Source organism: Cinclus cinclus, chromosome 3 (assembly GCF_963662255.1).
Source record: "Cinclus cinclus chromosome 3, bCinCin1.1, whole genome shotgun sequence".
Taxonomy (NCBI): Eukaryota; Metazoa; Chordata; class Aves; order Passeriformes; family Cinclidae; genus Cinclus; species Cinclus cinclus.
The window spans coordinates 104,792,819-104,812,744 of record NC_085048.1 but is presented as its reverse complement, the minus strand read 5'-3'; the positions used below and the strand labels follow the sequence as shown (position 1 = coordinate 104,812,744).

Here is a 19,926-nt window from a genome sequence, read left to right as displayed (position 1 = left end):
GCAAGGACAAAATACCCCCTCAGTCTGAACTTAACTAGAATGCCTGAAATTGGTCCCAGCTGGGTCTGGCTGGAGTGATTAAAGGCGTCTGTGTGCCCTCAGGTGACAGAAAGCCCTAAAAGTCTTCATGAGTTTTCAAGTGCCTCTCTCCAAGGATGTCTGATATGACAAGTGCATGCAGAGACAATCTAAAGAGATGAGCATGATCAGAGCAGCTCAGGGAAGAGCCTAGGGGAGCAAATATCCTGTGATATTATCTGTGGTTTGACAACTTCGAAGCTGCATTGTTCTCATGAGCTAACTCTTCGTTGCCCACGGTGTGTCAAAAATTCATCCTTTATATCTCTGCAGCCTTTTTCCAGGATATGAGCTTAATCTGAAAGAAATTTTTTCCTTTATTCTCTCTGTTTCTCTTGGCTTGTTTTTTTCTACTGTGCTTTACCTCGTCACTGTACCACCATGTAAGTCAAAAGTTTAAGGCAAGAAAGACTTTCTGCAGAAATCTGGCTCATGGAGAAGCTTTTGCCCCTTTCCTGTTGGTCCAATCCACTTTTATGCTGCGCCTCTTCTATCACATCCCCACCTCGCAAACGCACCTTTCTATTCTTTGCCGTTGTGCCCTCAGAACTAATTTTCTCCTGGTAGCCTTAAACCTCTAAAAGCAGCAGCACCTGAAGCTGCTCTATGGCCTAGCGTCATCGCTGAGCTGCTATCTCAAGGCCACATGCGACCGGGAGACCCTGAGCACCCGCCGGTGCCGACAGCGATCCCCACCGACTTCTCCCACCGCGGGCGGGCGGAGAGAAGGGGAAGGGGAAGGGGAAGGTTGAAAGGGCCGCCCCGTTGCATGCCGCTCCTCCCCTCGCCTTTTCTCCGAGGCCAGGTGGTGGCCAAGGGCGCGGGTACAAGAGGAGAGTGCTGCCGGCGGGGACGGCAGGTGAGGAGCGCGGGGCGCCGGTCGGGGTCGCGGGGCGATGCCGGAGCGAGCCCGGCTCGGCGCACCCGCGGGCGGCTCTACGCTGCCCCGCGGCGGGGCGGAATGCCCGACAGTACAAGCCGGGGTTGTTTCTTTCACAACCCTTTCCTCTGCGCTTGGGCGCGCTCCGGGCTCCTGTTCAGCCGCGGCCGCCAGGCCCTTCCTCGGCATGGGAGCGGCGCTGCCGTGGGCGCTGCGGGCCGGGTCCCCCCCCCGGCACCCTCCGAACTGCGCCAGGCACCGCCAGCCCGAGAGATACTTCGGGAAACATCCTTAGCTTGACCTTAGCCCCGCGTCGTTAGCATGTTTCTCCAGCACGATTCACATCTTTCTCCATTCCCACTTAGCGTTTGAAGTTTGGGGCTGTAAGAGCTAAAAATCTGCGGAGAGCTCGATCTGTAGAGCCATTGCTGCTTTTCGATAGCTGCGTTGGCCAAAATGCCAAGTGGAGCCAGCAGTAGCCCGACACGTTTCTGGCCGGCCTGATCCGCCCCCTCCCCCCCCTCCGTGCCAGGCCTTGCAGCTCCCCACGTGGAGCCCAGGAGCTGGGGCGCGTTCCCGGGCAGATCCAGGCTTGACCTGAAGGTTGTAAGATGTGGAGCCTTGACAGTTTGGGTTTGGTTGGGGTTTATACTGACGGGTTCGTTGTCCTCGTTGCTTTGCTTGCCCCGTTTTCGAGACCAGGCTTTGTTTGTGCTGGGTACTCCAGTAGATTTAGAAGTGTTTGTGTTGCCTTATTTTCAAACTGAAACCTGCTGGTTGGAGGAGGAAGTGGGTGGCTTTAGGGAATGATGGAGTGCCAGGATTAGTGCACTGCGGCCGTGGTTTTCCAGGCCGGTGAAAGAAAGGGTTTCACCCACCCCTTGAGCTGCTTATTTTCACCCGTGTCAGCACAGGCATTTGTGTGCAGACTTAGACTGCGAAGTGAAACCAAATTTAAAAAGACACCCAAAAAAATCCAGATCAGTTCCTAAATGTTTTTGCTGGTCCGAAAGAGCAGATGAGACTGCTGCTTTTCTGTAACAATAATGGTTTCTAGTGGAACAAGGGTGGGCAAAAGTAATCTGCCGGACTGCACCCCTGTGCTCCTGAAATAAAATCCCATAGTTCTCATCCTTTGGCCATGGGTTACTTTTGAAGTTTCTTGATGCTTAGGAGCATGACTAGAGGCATTTTGACTTTTCTAAAGTCAGGACTTTTGTTTTGCTATGAGTACATTGCAAGGACAGCTGTCCTGTGCACCTCATGCTGCACTTGTGCTGAATGCCTCACCGGCCTGGGACACCATCTCAGGACCTGGGTCTTGGATGCTTTAGGAGACCCACAGCCCTTCCCCTCCACAGGTACCCCCCCGGTCTAGTGCATACCTAAACTCATAAATCCATGTGGCATGCAGCAGCACAAATTCAAAATCCTTTATCCCAGAGGCAGGAAAGCCAGCGTTCCCAGTCTCCAAATACAATGCCTTTATTTACCAAGGCAAGCCAAACAAACTTCTTGGATAAGTATCAACCCTTGTTGGTTTAGTAACTGTTTGCTGTAAAGGTGTAGGCTGGCACATGCAAGAATCCAATTAACAGCAGTGCTTGTTCCATAGTGTGAATTGGCCTCTTGGAGTCACACAGTTATGAAGCTGCAGTTCTCTGACTTAAGGCTGACTTAAGTTCTTAAACTTAAGGCTTTATGTGTGTCTGTAATTTTGGAACTTCAGGGCACACTCTGAGCCCCATCCCAGTGAAACTCGCTGCTAAGATGATTTCCCTTTAAAAGGATGACTTTGAGCTGGTCAGATTATGCATTTATAGTGTCATTTGTTTAACGGGAAATCCATCTAGTCTTTAACACATACACTTTCATTGCCTTTATGTTTGGAATCACTTTCCTTATTAGTCGACTTTGTTGTTACCACCTCACCTCTATTAACCCTTTGATGACAAATTTTATATCAATGGCATTGACATCAGGTTTTAAATTACTAAATACTTGTTTTTAAGAAGACCTACAAAAGCCTGTAATGTTGTTACATCCCTGCTGGCTCAGTTATTTTCTATGTTAAAAGCGGTCTGTGTAGGGCCCCTTCAGCTAGAGTCTGTGACCTGGGTTCTCATGTGTTGCTGCTGAAAGTTTGCAATAAATGGAATTCATCCATTTTAGTACCTACACATCAACTGCAAAGGCTTGTTTCAGGACAGAGAGCTGATGTGGTACCTTCTGTAACTGGTTAAATATCACAAATCCTGCCTGCAGCATCAGTTACCTTATACCTACAAGCTCTTTCTCCAGCAGAACCCAGTTGATGACAACCAAAGCTTCTGCTTGGAGCATCTCCTCTAGTTTGTCTTGGCACGATTACTGTTCACCTGTCCTGGCAGGAGCCTGGTAGGATCTCAGACAGTTCACCCAGTTGAAACGGACATGTGCCTACCTCCCTGTGCAAGTCAGCAGGAACTGCAGATCTGTGCCTGGATAATGCTGGCAGAAAGCCACTAAAGTTGTCTCCCCTTGTATGTACCCAAATAGGTACAACTGCTGTCTGGAGTTGGTCCTTTGTGAGCCAGCTGGTAGAACTGCAAGTGTAAACTTTAATTTGCAGTGAAAATAACAGCCCTAAGTGTATACAAGTCAAGAAAATGAATTTGTTCAGATTGCCAAAGCAGATCCCACCCACAACTGCAGGCTGTACAATGTCCAGGCTGGCAGATTAGCACTGGATGGTGGGCAAACCCAGCTAGAAGTGAGCTATCTCTACCCAAATGGAGGCATCTGGTTTGGGGGTATGGCAAAATCAGAATAAAACAAAAAAATCCCACATTCCTATCTTGCAAGAGCAGAGTCTAGTTCACAGGTAACAAGATAATACCTCTGAAGTTCCATCCAAGGCCACTCCGAAGTCCTGGCAGCACGGAATGATGTTGAGACTATGGAGAAATGCATTTGTTTCAAGAGAGGGGAGGAAAAACATCCTGTTTGTTTGGTTGATTTGTTTTTGCAGGGCTTACACAGACCTTTCCCAAGATGGTTTCCTCAAATGAATATGGGTCACACACCTGGGAGCTCTCACTGACAGTTGATCATCAACATGAAGGTGTAAAAAAGGAAGTACTACACATCACAGGGGACCTTCATGTTGGAGGACTGATGCTGAAATTAGTAGAAAAAATCGGTGAGTAAAGACCTGTTTCATTTACACTGTGTTACTAAGTAATAGGTGCAGCTTACCCTCTATGAAGAAAGCTTCTGTGTGTTTTGAAATGGTACTGCCTCACTTCTGCCTATCTCACAGAGTGTGGAGGTTCTCAGACCCAGGGTTTTTGTGGTCAGAACCCCTCCCTGTGTTCCACCCTCTGTGGTTAAAGCCCCCATGCTACCATGGTGCCGACAAAACTTTAGGTTTGTCTTTCAGTTAGACAAAAATAATGAAACCAGGGTAACAATTCGACTTCCTTTCCAGAAGGATGTTACAGGTGTGTGGCTTGGGAGGCAGGAGAGGTAGATGATACACTGTTTATCCACCGGTGGCTGTCAGAGAGGATCGGTTGTTAAAGGCATTTCAGAAGTTCCTGTTTCCTGTGCTATTGTGGCATTCTATCCTAAGTCTGAGCCATGTTATCCATTGCATAGATACGGTAGGGAAGAGCTGGGAAGAGCCAAGACTGGCTAGGTCTAAGTTAGGAAATGAAAAGTAAAATTCTCTGTGTACAGGCACAGCAAGGGAGCACAGGAAGAGAATCTGAGATCACTTCTGATACCCTCTCTGCATACACAGACACGCGGTTCAGCCGGAAACTGATGGTAGCCAGAGTTTCCACTGTGTCAGAAGAATAATTTTTTCACAGTATTTTTTAAAAATACTCAACTGGTGTGAAAAGCTTTCTATATTAATATTTAAAGCAAATCTGTAACTGACTTGTGTCAGCAGCTCTCTTGAGACACAGCTCTTACGAGGGGACTCCAAAATAGCACAAGGCTCTGCTGTGTCATGGACATGCCTCTGCCTCATGGAGCTGATGAGGAACAAGGATTGATGCAAAGACTGAAACAGCTTGACCGAGATCGCACAGAAGCTTTACCTACTGCTACATATTGACATTTGGGAAGTCTCCTAATCTTGGAATTCCCCTGAAACTGAGAGCAGCAATACAGTATCTCTTTCCTTGTGCTGCTACTTAGCTGTGTGTAACCAAGACTTGAATGGACTGGAAGCTGGTTCTTAACACTCTCAAGATGAGCTGCTTAGTGCTGCTGACTGGAGGCTGTGGAAGAGCTTGTGCCTATCTGGGTGCACAGGAGATTTTGTAGGAGGATTTTCAGCTTGCACTGACAAGTTCTGAACTAGAACCCTTTGTTATTAGTCCTTATCCCAGCACAATTCCAACATCATTGCACCATATGTAGCACCAGATTCAGGAGATGTTCTTTCCATGTGGATATCCACAAGACAAAGGTAGTGCCACAGTCAGCACCTAGGTTAGATCTTCAGGGAAAACAAAGTTGGTTCCCAGTGACTGCCACCTGTAGTTGCTGCTTTAATCTAAATAAATATTCGTGTTTGTGGAGACCTGTTTCCAAACCAAGTGTTTTGTATATTTGCTCCATACTTTGTTAGTGACCACTTTGTATTCTCCTAGAAATAGCACAAGATTGGTCAGACTATGCTTTTTGGTGGGAGCAAAAAAAATGTTGGCTTCTGAAAACCCACTGGACACTGGATAAATACGGGGTACAAGCAGATGCTAAGCTGATCTTTACTGCTCAGCACAAAATGCTGCGGCTTCGCTTGCCAAACATGAAGACTGTGAGACTGAAAGTCAGCTTCTCTTCCATGGTGTTCAGAGCTGTCAGTGACATCTGCAAAATGCTCAGTAAGTAAAGATAAATCTCTGGCAACTAAACTGGAGTATTTTATTGGGTGACTTTCATTTTGATGTGAAGTCCTTCCTCAGAAAACTGTTTAGCTCCAAGAGAAATTTGTGACAGATTTTTGGGGGTTTCAGTATACAGTGCATGTCAGTGGTTCTTAGTCTCTGTGATAACTGATGCAACCACTGTCAGGAATATGGCCCACAAGCTTCAGGAGTATGCTGGATAGTCAAAGCTGGCAGTTTTCTAGGAATCCTTGTCCTGGAGCAGGACTTGGTCCTGATTATTCTGTGGTGTTGACTAAGATCTTGAGATTATCAACATTCTACACCAGCCTTTATCACAGGGAATTTCACTGGTGTCAACTGATTTACCACCTATATTCACTAACATTAATGATATCTGCCTGTTATATGTGTTCACTTCAGATGTAGCATGCTCTGAATGTTCCAAACTTCTGTATGCCCAGATCTGTTCAGGTCAGGGCATACCTAACAACCCTGCCCCAGCCCATTAATGTCTCACAGCACTCACAGTCCCCCAGTCTCTTCCCAATAATGGAGCATTTCCAAGTAGAGGGTTTGGAACATGCCAGATGTGTGCTTGTGATCAATGGGAATCAATGGAGTCTACAAGCAGTCTTCAAAATCTCTTTGGTTTAGGGTGAAATAGGGATTAAATTCCTCATCTTAATTTAGACCTTCAAAGCTTAGTCCATTAGCACAGTCATCTTCAGAAGGAATTTACTGCCTCATATTGATCCACTTTCATCTTCTAGCAGTGGATTGTGAAAGGTGTAGTGTCTTTATTATACCTAACAGCTCTGATATAATGATGCCATAATTGTCCAGCTGGCATTTGGCCAAATTAAATATTCCTACATTTTCCCTCCAGATTGAGTCAGTACAGAAACACTGTAACTTTAAATGAGTGAATACTGTCAAAAATGCCTTTGCTTACCCTAGGGTAAAAGTGTTTTTCAGAAATAAATTGCCACGTTTGTGACTGGGAATACCTGTCTGAATTAGTGCATTAGAGAACAGTGAGAACCAAGACAGAATCCTGTATGAGAAATACATTCAATAATAAAAGGTGTGAACCTCAGTTACAGTGGTTCTTGATTATTCATAATTTAGATGTTTCATAGAGGTTATTATGCTCATAGGTGACTGCCGAGCTGTTAGGGAAAAAGAGCTTTTTCCTGGAATTCTGAAATGCAGCTGTACTTCCTACAAAAGTAGATTTCAATCCTGTCGAAACTCACTCTTACAGCCCAAAGTCTTTGGCCTTGTTATTGAATTAGTGGATTTTCCTCAGCTACTACTTTCAACCTGCTAAAAATAAAGTCAGATTGCAACATGAAGCTTCCTGAAATGCTGTTACCAACCATGGGTGCTCTTTTGGATGTAATCCTCTTGCTTCACTTCCCAAACTGCCTTTGTAGATATCAGACGGTCAGAAGAACTCTCTTTGTTGAAGCAATCAGAAGGCACACTCAAAAAGAAAAAGAAAAAAGACAAGAACAGCAAAGAACCAGCTACAGAAGATATCTTAAACCTGAGCAACTCTCCAGTGAGTTCTGGTTTACCAGGTAATGAAAAATCAATATGCTTTTATTGTTCTGACTGGAGGTCAAAAAGAGGAAGAAATTCTTTGTTACACAAAGGAGGCCAGTTTCATGTAGGATGGTCTTGGAGACACAGTGGGCCTGAAATTAGTGGCTTCAAGAAATCTCCAGTATGTCAGTATTTCCCTGTTGTCTCTAGAAATGTTTTCCTTTCCACTGATATGAGAAAGGCCACACTAGAAAACAGGTTGTGGCTCTGCACACAGGATGTGCTGCTGTCCTTTGAAAAAGGGGTACAACGCTTAAAATATTAATTAAATTAGGCAACCTGTGAGGAAAATGAGGAGTAAAGGCTTGAAAGCATGTGTTTCCCATGTCCAACACAACTGAGATCTCACAGAGCAAGAAAGAGCATTTCTGTCCCTGAGGTCAGCTCACCTGTGAAAGGACAAGGCCAGCTGGAAACAGCAGAGCCAGGAGAATGTCTTGAAAGAAAAGGGTTCAGTTTTATGATGGAAAGTAGTGCACAGGACCATTTTTCATGGGAATAACATTATGCTCTTAACTTGCAGCCAATGCAGGTTTATACAGTAAAACCATGACACCTGTTTATGATCCTGTCAGTGGGTCACCAGCTTCTTCCACAATTACTTGGTTCAGTGATGGTTCCTTGACCGAGCAGAACTGCAGCATCCTGGCCCTCAGTCATTCCACGTGTTCTCCAGAGATGCTAGCAGAGATGTACCAGCCACGGACTTTGGCTGACAAAGCCAAACTCAACGCAGGGTAAGGTGCCTCTCCTGAGACCCTTTGGTTTTAAAATAAGGAATGATGGCATTCTGCAGGCTCTGGGCTAAAGTCTGTTGTTAGATGAAGGCATAGTCAGTTGAGTACAGTGGGCATAGCTAAAGGACAGTTTGGATGGCAAACTCCAAAGGCTTTAAGTAGACAGTGGAAAGATAAGTTCAATAACTTTGCATTAAAAATAGGTGACTGAGTTCAAGTAAACATTGCTTATCGTATACACACAGAAAATGAAAGTTGGAAGTCTATATGAATGCTCCACCTTCTTGAGTTACATGAATTTTCCCTAGATTAGAGTTGCTTGTTCCCACTTTTGTTTCACAATTGCACTGGAGCTCTGCAGGTGTGATGGTTTTTCCTGTATAGATGAATCTGTGGGTTGTTTTCTTCCACAGCTGGCTGGATTCATCTCGATCACTTATGGAACAAGGTGTTGTGGAGGAAGATCTGCTTCTTCTACGCTTTAAATATTACACTTTCTTTGATTTGAATCCAAAAGTAAGAGCCTTGTTTTTATTGCTGTTCATTGTTTGCCTGCTTTCATGTCAAGGAGCTATACAGTAATATAGAATATATATAGCTCTATGTAGAATTTTAGCTAGGATTTGTAGCAAGCCCTTCAGAGAGATCAAATTCAGCCTCTTCCCCTCAGCTACAGCTGTGCTTTTACCTTCTGGACACTGAATCACTGTTCCTCACATGAAGTGAGATCTTAAATTTAAAGATGGGATCTGAAGACCACCAGAAACAGTATCTCTATTGCCAGAGGGGCTGGTTTACTTTTTGCATCTCTTTTAACAGGAAAAATAGACTAGCAGTATCCTAAATTATGTATGGATAAAGTCCAGTTTTTGAAATTTGACTTAAAATCACATTTATATTGCACTACCCTCATTGAATTTCACAGCTTTTCTGGACTGAAGGCCTCAGAAGAAATCAGAAGCACTCTCCAGTTTATCTGGCATGTTTTTTGGTGAAATGGCACCCCCACTAAAATCCAAGTATTTGTCTCTACTTCAGCAGCCCAAACATTTCTCTTCTCTGGCCCAGCCGGCCTTGGAGACATGGGATGAAACAACCCAAAAGAGCTTCAGGCAGCCTAATATCTCTGGTGGGAGAGGTTACGCTCTGAGGTTTACCCTCCCATCACCTACATTTCACCAGCTCTGGCGCTTGAACATTTCTCTGAGTCACTTCAGCTTATTAACTAAATAGATAGCGAGTTAAAGCAGATCTGGCAAATCTCAACCCAGTGCAAATACAGAACCAGAACTGTAAAAGCCAAGAGAGGAAGAAAGGAAGTGAGGAACAAGAGAGTTCTGCAGGTCACATTCGAGTCAGCCATGTCACATGATTTTCTTCCAGTTGTGGTTTCACATCTTGCTTACACCAGTCCAAGGCCTCCTGCCTCAAAAGGGGAGGTTGAGCCTCACATACTTCAGCCAAGGGCTCCTGGTTGGTTTTCTGTTGGCTCAGCAAGCCCTGGGCCCATGCACTCTATCACATGAGCTGGTACAAGACAAGGAGGGTGTTTGGAGCATGGCAGAGGTGGGAGGAGGAAGGAAACAAGCACTGCGGTTCAGCCCAGCGTTGGATCAGCTGCAGCTGACGGTGAGTCTGTGCCTTGGAGGTCACCAGTGAGCAGTGTTTGCTCTTCCCTGCAGTACGATGCAGTGAGAATCAACCAAATCTACGAACAAGCTCGCTGGGCCATCCTGCTGGAGGAAATCGATTGCACAGAGGAGGAAATGCTCATCTTCGCTGCGCTACAGGCACGTACTTGGGCCAAATTGCAAAACCTGTTCCCTCCAGAGGCAGGCACAGGTTAGGACAAGACTAGGACAGAGCCCAGGCCAGGAGCTCTGCTTGGATTGGGGGTCTGCTTTTGGGGTGAAAAACAATCAGCAGCATCCATCAGCTAAAGCAACTAAATTCAGTAGCAGCACTAGCACCATAATTCACACAATTATGAAAACATTTACTAACATTATCTGCACCCAGGATGTAACCTTTATATCAGTGTTAGTATGAAGTGTTGCTTCCCATACCAGCTACCATCTCTTCACCTCTTCTTTCTGAAAATTCCTGTAATACACCATTCCAGGAGAGTCCCCAGGGCTTTTCTGGGGACAACTGGCCCTGGGAGCAGAACTGGTCTAGAAAGAAGGTCTCACTAACCACAGATTTGCAGCCAGAGTCGCAAGGGAGAAAGGGCTTTCTTGTTCAAATGGATGTGATCAGGGCAGAACGGGCTCTAGACTGCAGAGTTCACAGTGCTCCCCCTTTCCTGCACATTTCATTTCATAAAGGGAAGTGTGTATATGTGTGTACATGTGTACAACGTGTGAACACTTCCCAACAGACAGGAAAAAAGCCACAGCACAATGTGAAGATAGGGATAGTATGGAGTACTTGGAAATTTAACGTGACTGAGCATGGCTTAGTCTCTGACCATAGGTAATAAAGCACAAACCTTCATTAATATTAAATTCTTTCCTTTAAAATTTAAATGGAGCTGTCAAGAATTCACAGCCTGTCACTGCAGAACACCAGAGAACCTTGCTTCCGAGTTTTCACCCTGTATGGATGGCAGGACTAGGGATCCAAATGCAGCACCGAGTCAGCCTCCCAGAACAGGGGCAATTATTCAATAAAGGAATACAAACATTGATAATTAAAATAGGAAGCCATTATCAGCCATTGCACAGGAGTCACAGTGCACATGGCTGTTTCCTTGGAAAAACCCCCTTATTCCTGCAGAACTTCACACAGTTGCCCAAGCCCCAGGAGTCCAAATGATCTATTTTCAAACACTATGATTGTGTGTTGATAATTGATGCACTGACTATTGGATACTGATGTTTTATTTTAGTATCATGTAAGCAAGTTATCATTATCATCAGAGACACAAGATTCCACCTGTGAATCAGAAGTAGATGAAGTAGAAGCTGCCCTTTCCAATCTGGAAGTGACACTGGAAGGTGGAAACAAGAGTAACATTTTGGTATGTCCTTTGGGATCCCAGAATTTCTTTTGCTATGCCAAATCTGTTGACTTTCATAAGCCTTTCTGGTTCTTAATTTTTTTAACAGTTGGCTACAGAGTACACTGTACTAAAATTATTCCTAATTATTCCTGATAGGAGGACATCACAGATATCCCGAAACTTGCTGATAATCTCAAGTTAGTTAGGTGAGTTGTTAAAACTAATAATAAAACATACAAAACCAAAAGCTTAATCTTACAAGAGATCTCTTGAGTTTTTCATTCTAATATGACAGTACATCTGACAGTTATAAATTGACAGATACCCCAGATAGGTCTAACCAGCCTAATATTCTCTTCCAGTCTTTCTCTTCCTGCTTCTGACAATGTTCTTTAGCAAATCTTCCCCACTCCTGGGATGGTGCGTAGCTGTATTTGTACTTACTAAAAGACCCTGCTGTCCATATTTCCTAGTGCTCATCAGTCATTATCCCTAAACAAAAGAGCCCAAGTTTTATTTTCTACCACATTTACTTTATTTTTTTTTTTGCCAGTAAAAAAACGGAAGAAACTTGCAGCTCTCCCTGAGAAGAATTTCTAAAAGCAACCCCAGGGAATTTATTTTTTAAACAAAAGAAACTTCCAAATTACCCCTTTCTTACCAAACATGGAGTCTGTTTTCTCTAATATCAAAATGAGTTTCTGTGATCCCATTATAATATCTTGTTTAATGGGTGATTTAAATGACTGTGGAGACCTCGAGCCTCTAATGCCTTTTATCACAAGTCTTTGTGTTTTAGAAAGATAAAGTGTTCTGTTGTACAAGTATTTATCAGATTCATCCGTTGACAGATGGTATTTTTAATCTGGGGACTGAAAACTGCACCTGAAAAATTTTAACTGTTGTTAACTGCTAACAATTGTTAATTATTAATTTCCAATTTGGAATTTTATTTGACATTCTTATTATGAAGGTGGCTTAAGGTGAAAAGGAATTAAGGCTTTTAACAATAGGTTATTTGTTTTTCCCCAGCAGTAGAGCAGTTTGCTTTTTTAAGTACTGAGCAGTTATTTTTCATCATGAAAAGGTTCCTATATAAATGATAAATCACTTACCAAACCTAAGGCATTCTAGAATCCAGGTAGGATATAAAACTTCTCTTTAAACAACACTTTGTGGCTATAATTATTTGATTAATTGTAAACCTGTATGCAAAGCTGTGTGTGTCCGACTGTTTACTGTTCCTATGGTGAACTTTTATTCCTATTTATTCACAGTATGCACCACAGCAAATGCTGCTTTCATGTGGGGACATGAATTGTGGAGAATTGCAACATTTTTTTCAAAAACAACAAGAAAAAGCTTTCTAAAAAGTTTTCAGCAACTTTTCCAGGGATAGAAAAATAATTTTAGCTGTCTAAAAAAAATTCTAGTCCCTTATTTTTGAAGAATGTCACCATATTGGAAACTAAAAGCCAAATTATTTGGTAGATTTGAAAATCCAAGGCTTTTTAATTTAAACATCAAAATTGCCATTTTCTAGAAAGAATTCTAAACTCAGAATTTTAGATAGGGTCTGGAGGTATCTATAATAAAAGTGTATGTAGTACATCACTGTTTTCCAGCTAGTTCTATACTTGTGTACCATCTCTTAAAGGGAAATGCGGGAAATTTTTTTTCTTCTTCTCCTTTTCCCCTTCACTGACAATCTTTGCTACTAGCTGTGAAGTATTTCTCTACTCAAGTATTGCTAATACCTCTGGTTTTCTCTCCTGGAGGGCTACAAAGCTTCTATACACTTAGTGAAGGAATAGAATTCTGTTGTGTTAGATATTATTCAGCTTAAGCCAAAAAAACTGGTCTCTGATTCTGTACAATGAATACAAGTTGGTTTTATGGGTACAGATATTCAAGATAAGGAACTATGAAAAAGTGATGCCAATTCATGTCAATAAATCAGGGGTTACATTTGTGTTACTGAGTTCATGGGAAAAATTAGTCTGTTAGAAGGGAATGGCTTTGAGTAGTAATGGAAGAAATAAATGAGAAAAATCTTAGATGGGATTCAGGAAAAATCTGGAGTAAAAACCATGTCCATACCTGGGATAACCTGGATTGGATCCAGGCATTTCCCACCCCCTCACTGACACAGGGGTGTCCTACCCAACCAGAGCCATGGGTATGACCTTGAATTTCAGAGGCTCTGTAATATTTGTGAGGGACTTGGCAATTTGTATATATATATGTTGATATTCACAAATGGGATTTCTTTTTTCTGGTAGGCCCAAGAAGCTGGCACTCAAAGCTATGAAGACATATTGGTTTGTCTTCAGAGACACTTCAATATCTTATTTTAAAAACAAGGAATCTGCACAGGGAGAACCTGTTGAGAAACTAAACCTAAAAGGTAGTAATTCTCCTTTCTTTGTTTTTTTCTGTTGCATCTGTGAACTGAATAAAATAATAAATCTCAGCTAGACTCAGCAAGGCAAGCACAGCAGCATTTAGTCTGGGAGCTTTTTCAATTCCTGATACTCCTAAGCAGGCCAGTTGCACCTGCAGAAGAAACTTAAACAGAAAGAATTCAGTAGTTTAACCCGAGCTGGGGTTATCAGAACCTGATTTGTAAAATCCCCTGTACTGCTGAATTCTTCAAGATGAGTCAGGTAGAGAATGTGACTTGTGGGCTGCTTTATTTCCAAATCTTTCAGTCTACATTAAATGGGAGTGTTTCCCCATGTCCTTGGCAGCAGAGGATTAGGGATGATGATGTAGGCAGGAATGCCAGAGGTTGTCCCTGCATTCTGCTGTGCGTGGACAGCTCCAGGACCTTCTCTGGGCCTTGTTTGTGTCATGCATGGGGATTCCCAAGGCCACAGCCAGCTGCTGGAGGAAGAACCCCGGGTGTGCACACAGACACCAGCACCCTGTATAGCCTCCATCTACATCTGCTCCTGCAGGGACATCCTTTGTTCAGCATCAGGGAACCAGTGATGCCCAGGACCCATCCTAGAAGAAACCTTTGAAATAGAAGATTGACCCCAGTGAACAAATGGCTCTGCATCCCAATCTGCATATCCTCAGTAGGTCAGAGAATGCATGGGAAAAACAGCCAGGGTGGCTGGAACCTCACCAAGGAGCCTCTCCCAGCAGTTCCTCTCCATTTTAAGTGCTGAGTATTTCCTAAGATCAGGCTGAGGTTTTGGGAGCACACACATCCTTTCGCTTCCACGTTGACTCACGGTGCTCCCTGAGCTCAGAGCATCGATGATCCTGGCAAGCCAGACCAGGCAGTGAACTGGAACAAAACCCTTTCATTAGGGCCTAAGCTTCAAAAGTCTTGGCCCTTAGTCTCAAAGAAAAACAACCACAAAGTACTGTTCCTTAGTGTTAAAGCAGCAATTAAAGTTACTGATGTAGTAATGAAATAAATTTATTTCCTTCTGATTCCCTGTGATCTAGGATGTGAAGTTGTACCAGATGTAAATGTTGCAGCAAAGAAGTTTGGAATCAAATTGCTAATTCCTGTTGCAGATGGCATGAATGAAGTATATTTAAGATGTGATAATGTGAGTAATAAGACAAAATTTGGATTCAAGATTTATGGCAGATTGTCCTGTTCTAGAATTTGTACAGAAAAGTTAGGATGCTGCAGAGAGTTTATTATCTAAATCTTTAGAAAATTTAAGAATGATGTTGTGGCCTAACAAATACATAATTGTTCTGGGGACATAAGGACAGTAAATCTTGTGTTTATCATCAGTTGCCAAATAAAGCTGGTAGGAAAAAAGCCAGAACGAGCTATCAAAAAAAAAAAAAAAAAAAAACCAAACCCAAAACAGGATTTTCTTCCAGTGTTGTCAGAGAATTGAGGTTTGGATTTTGTTTTCTTTTTTCTTAATTAGAACTCTCCCCACTCAGATGAGGAGAGCATGATAAGGATCTTACATTATTTTTCAGTTTATTGAAATGTATCAGGTCAAATTGTGTAAAAAGCATTCAGTAGGTGAAAACCAATCATGGAATAAAATTTCCAAGAGAATCTATTTCAAGGTACTGGATTTCTTAGAAAATTTTAAACCTAGGTGTAGTTTGAACTAGTCCAATCAGGAAGGAAGAGGAGTAACAAACAGTTGTCTTTGTTTCAGGAGGATCAGTATGCTCGGTGGATGGCTGCTTGTGTTTTAGCCTCCAAGGGCAAAACAATGGCCGACAGCTCCTACCAGGTTGAGGTCCAAAAGATCCTTTCATTCCTCCAGATGAAAAACTGGACCATGAGTTCCCAGGCTGCCTCTGAGCCAGAGAATGTAGATATGAAACCCGAATGCTTCGTCTCACCACGCTATACCAAAAAATTCAAGTCCAAGCAGGTATCCTGAGTATGTGGCTTCATGGCTGGGTGCGGCTGGGCTTTCATTCCAGTGGTTGCTTAGGGATGAGGCTGGATCAAAGGAGCATTTGGAAGCCATGCAGTACAACACCCTGCAATAGCCTTTAGTCCCTTTGCAAGAGGCCTTTTCTTCAAACTGAACACAGGGACAGGTGTTTTGGCACCTCCTCCAAGTACCTCTCCTACATCCACACTCTGGCTTAAGTCACACACTTAAGTTCACTTATGTTCTGTTCCTGATAACACTGTCCCTGAAAGCCTCTTCAGAGTAACAAAAGAAGGATTTTAAGGACTGCAAGTTACTGTTTGCATCTGAATCAACAGGGTCTTCTGGTCCTCTTGCCCTTCAAGTCTTCCCTTCCTCTCCACCTAATTCCTTGTCCTGCTTTTGCTCTGCAAGAGCTCAGCCTGCCCATCCTGAGGAAGGTCCCCAGAGCAGTCTATGGAGCCAGGGCAGTGCTGCACCAACCCAGACCTGAGACCTTGCTGTCCATTCTGCCTTTTGCACTTGAGATGTGTCCCCAAGTGCCCTCTGTGCTGCATCTGCACAAACAGTGACCACAAAGTGTCTGAACACAGCATCACACCTCATGATTTCTGATTTAGAGAAAGCAACAGGATTTTTGTTCTCCAGTCAGCTGAAAACTTTCTCTCTTCCTGTGTTTCCCAGCTGACTGCCCGTATTCTGGAAGCCCACCAAAATGTATCCCAGATGTCCCTGGTGGAGGCCAAGCTGCGTTTTATCCAAGCCTGGCAGTCCCTCCCTGAGTTTGGTTTATCCTACTACATTGTAAGGTAATTGCACTCTCATTCATGTCAAGCTGCCATAACATGTTCATGCTCAATGATTTGCAGGAAGCTCTTGGACACCTTGTTCCAAGAACATTCTCTATTTTTTCCCCCATAGACTTCTTTTAATTTTAGTGATTTCCATACTGCTGATTTTTTTCTATAGGAGTAGCACCCAGTAGCTCCATTCCTGGAGTGAGACTCTGCATTACATCTGCCTTGGTACAGACCTTTTGGGTTTAGCCTGAAGTAACCTCTCACTAGCATCAAACCCTTACTGTCATAAACTCTCCAAAATGTATAAAATCCATGTCTAATTTTTGTGCTCAGGTTCGCAGGATGTGTTTACTCTGACCCTTGTTCATTCCAATATGATAAAATGCTAACTTCTTTTGTATTTCATTAAGAAAACAGAAAATTATCCCTTTTTAAGGTTAATCTGGAAGAGCAGTGGGCACAAGAAAGGTCTCGTTGTGTTCATAGCAGCTTCCTTGGACATGGCAGTGGTCTGACCTGCAGCCTTTTCTCTTGACAAAACACCAAAAAGTTGAAAAGTACTGACACAACTTGGAGGCACCTTCCTTAATTTGTGTTTAACACCCCTTCCAGGGCTAGCTAGGAATCACCTGTGGTATAAATTGAAGCAGCTGGGAGCCACACTCTGGCACGGAGGCCAGCTGGCATGGAACAGCCCACATCTGCACTGTTAAACTCTGACTTCCCAAAGTCCAGTAGCCTCATGTGAACTGTGAGATCATGTTGGTCCTTGGATGTTCCTGGTTCCAAACTGTACCTGGGAATCACTTGAGAGAGCATTGCTTGTTTGGAGCCAGAATTCTCCCTGAATTCCATGCCCAAAAATGCTCCCTGAACCTGTTCAGTTTACTAATGCAGGTGCAGATGTTTTGCCCCATCTGTCATCATTAATCCTGATAAAAACACAAACAAACCCAGCACCCAAACTGCATTTCGTAGTGGTGAATTGCTACAAACTGCTGGGCAGTATCTCAGTGGGGCATTAAGCAAAGCACAAATTGTGTCCAGGTCACGTTTTTTCCCTAAGGTCCAGCTGCATCTAAAGAGAGGAAGGTTCACAAACAGGATCAGAAATACTGAAAATACTCACAGCAGGCAGATGATATTTCTTCCAGCTTTCAGCATGAAGATAGAGGAAGGTTGTTTCTTTACCAGAGTAATCTGTTCCTAGCTATTCCTAACCCAAAAAATTCTGTCCCCCAAATATTCTGATGTTTTTGGATTTTTTCATCTCTAATCAGAAGAAAGTTGAAATGTTAAAATGCCTCAGTAATTTTGTAATGGGATTGATACTCAAAAAACATGTATATATCAGTTGTTTTGATTATATAATTTAGGTTAATACAGGTTAATATAACTAGGGCAACATGTTTCAACATTAGAGAAATGAGGCAGCAAAAATTATTGTTGGCATTTTTTCCAGTAAAAGTATAATCAGGTTCATGCATTTGGGAAGAACAGTCATTTCTTTTTAGCAGGAAATAATGAATTGGAAAGATAATCAGCCAGATCTATCTCCCTGATTATTTTCTATCTTACACCATGGCTCACCAGCCTACACTTTTGCTTTATCACAAATCCTGTTCTAAAGATGGGTCCAAGCTCTTCTCAACCCCAGACTGTTGTGACTTTTCCCACATTTTCTGCACTTCCAGAGGAGAACAGCTGAAATGTTTCTCTAGACAGAAATCATTGCAAAGCAGATCTGCTCAAAGGTTTTGGGTTTTTTTCAGGTTTAAAGGAAGCAAGAAGGATGATGTGCTTGGGGTGTCCTATAACAGGCTGATACGGATAGATATGGCCACAGGAGATCCTATCACAACGTGGAGGTTCTCCAACATGAAGCAGTGGAATGTGAACTGGGAAATCCGCCAGGTAAACCTGGAACAGCTCTACGTTCAGTCCTTGCATTTCACACACTTGAGGATGTTTTCAGAAAATATTTTCAAACCTCACTGAAAAGATTTTGAACATGTTGTGGCATGTTGGTAAAGAAACTGTCTGCAGTTTTTCTTAGTGGAATCTGTAGTCAAAAATCAGAAACATAAAGATCACCAGTTTTAAAAGTTCCTACCAAGCTTATTCTTTACAAGCTGCCCTTGATTTTGATGGGATGAAATAGAGACTCCCAAGGTGAATTCCAACATATTGTGTTTACCGCTCTGTCAGTAAAAATCTCATTTTAACTCTCCAGCATCATCCTCTACATTTTGGTGGCTCAGTCTTTGTTACAGACTGAGGATACAGGAACCCAGTTTGTCTTTCAAGTCCCAAACTGAGACTGCAACTGTGTGTCAATGTGTGGTCCCCGCTCTGGGGTTTCAAAGCTTGAAGCCAGCTCTATAAATTGTAGATTTCTGGGGTGAAACTAGTGTGACCTGATGTAAATTGAAGCAGCCTGAGAACTGTTCCTGCTTATGGAGTTTTCCACATCCATCTGCCAGTTCCAGGAGAGATCAGATACACTCCCTACTGTTCTCCTGCAGTACTCCCTGTGCCGGAGCCTGTAATTCTGGGTCAGACTGCCAGGTTTACATAAAATCCTTCTCCAAAAAGGCACAATCCACGGTGATCAACTAAGCTCACTTTGCTGTATTTTAGAACTAATGGTAGCTGGAAACCAAAACTGGGACTCCAAAGGCAGATTTAAGGTCAGGACATAACAATGGACAGATTGAACATTATTCATTAGACAAAGAGTCAGAAGTGCCATTCCTGCTTTTCCCAGTGTTCACTTTATATGCCATTGGGAAAAAGCTAAAAGATTTTGATTCCTGCTTGAACAAGCAAAAATATTTCACCACAAGAGGGCCTTGATGTAGCAGCAAATCCAAAACAAAGCAGCCAAACACCCTGAGCATCCAGCAGACCCAGAACTCTTGGTCAGCCGGGGCAGGAAGTGCTTTATCTCAGTATTTGTGATCCAGCTGTGCTCTTACACTTCTCTTTCTTCCCAGCTTATCTCTGTCTGATTTTGGCACATCTGTTCTCCTTAGGTTGCCATTGAGTTTGACCAGAATGTGTCCATCGCCTTCACGTGCCTGAGTGCAGACTGCAAAATCATCCATGAATATATTGGGGGCTACATCTTCTTGTCAACACGTTCCAAGGACCACAATGAAACACTGGATGAAGAACTCTTCCACAAATTAACTGGAGGTCAGGAATGAGATGAAGTAAACTCTTTTCCCACTGCCTGCTTCTTCTTATAGCTAAGACTACCAGAGATTAAACAAAAATATCTCTCATTGCTAACTGCTGGCTACTAATTATTGTACATGTCAGTCTTGTACTATGACTGGGACTGTTGACAGTTTTTGTTAAATACTGAAGCTAAGGTCACTGGATGCAGTATGGCAACTTCATCATCAATACTTGAGAAAATATAATCAACTTTGTTTTCCTTTTGTACACCTCAGTGTTTTTAAATAAACAGTGTCTAGCCACTGGACATTTTTTTAATCTGGTATTTTTAATTGCAGCAATCTGTTTAAGCATCCAGACCAAGTAACTTGAGG

General features: G+C 43.0%; 1 protein-coding gene across 1 annotated transcript; it reads left to right on the top strand.

Moving 5' to 3' along the window:
• The first annotated feature begins 878 nt into the window (after positions 1 to 878).
• FERMT1 (FERM domain containing kindlin 1) lies at positions 879 to 19,849 on the top strand. The gene is made up of 15 exons (XM_062489434.1): positions 879 to 937; positions 3,969 to 4,139; positions 5,605 to 5,838; positions 7,281 to 7,427; positions 7,976 to 8,189; positions 8,603 to 8,705; positions 9,872 to 9,979; positions 11,080 to 11,211; positions 11,350 to 11,399; positions 13,476 to 13,600; positions 14,656 to 14,762; positions 15,342 to 15,563; positions 16,254 to 16,378; positions 18,142 to 18,283; positions 19,405 to 19,849. The coding sequence occupies exons 2-15, from the start codon at positions 3,992 to 3,994 to the stop codon at positions 19,576 to 19,578; spliced, it is 2,031 nt and encodes a 676-aa protein (XP_062345418.1). The 5' UTR covers positions 879 to 937; positions 3,969 to 3,991; the 3' UTR covers positions 19,579 to 19,849.
• Positions 19,850 to 19,926: the final 77 nt, after the last annotated feature.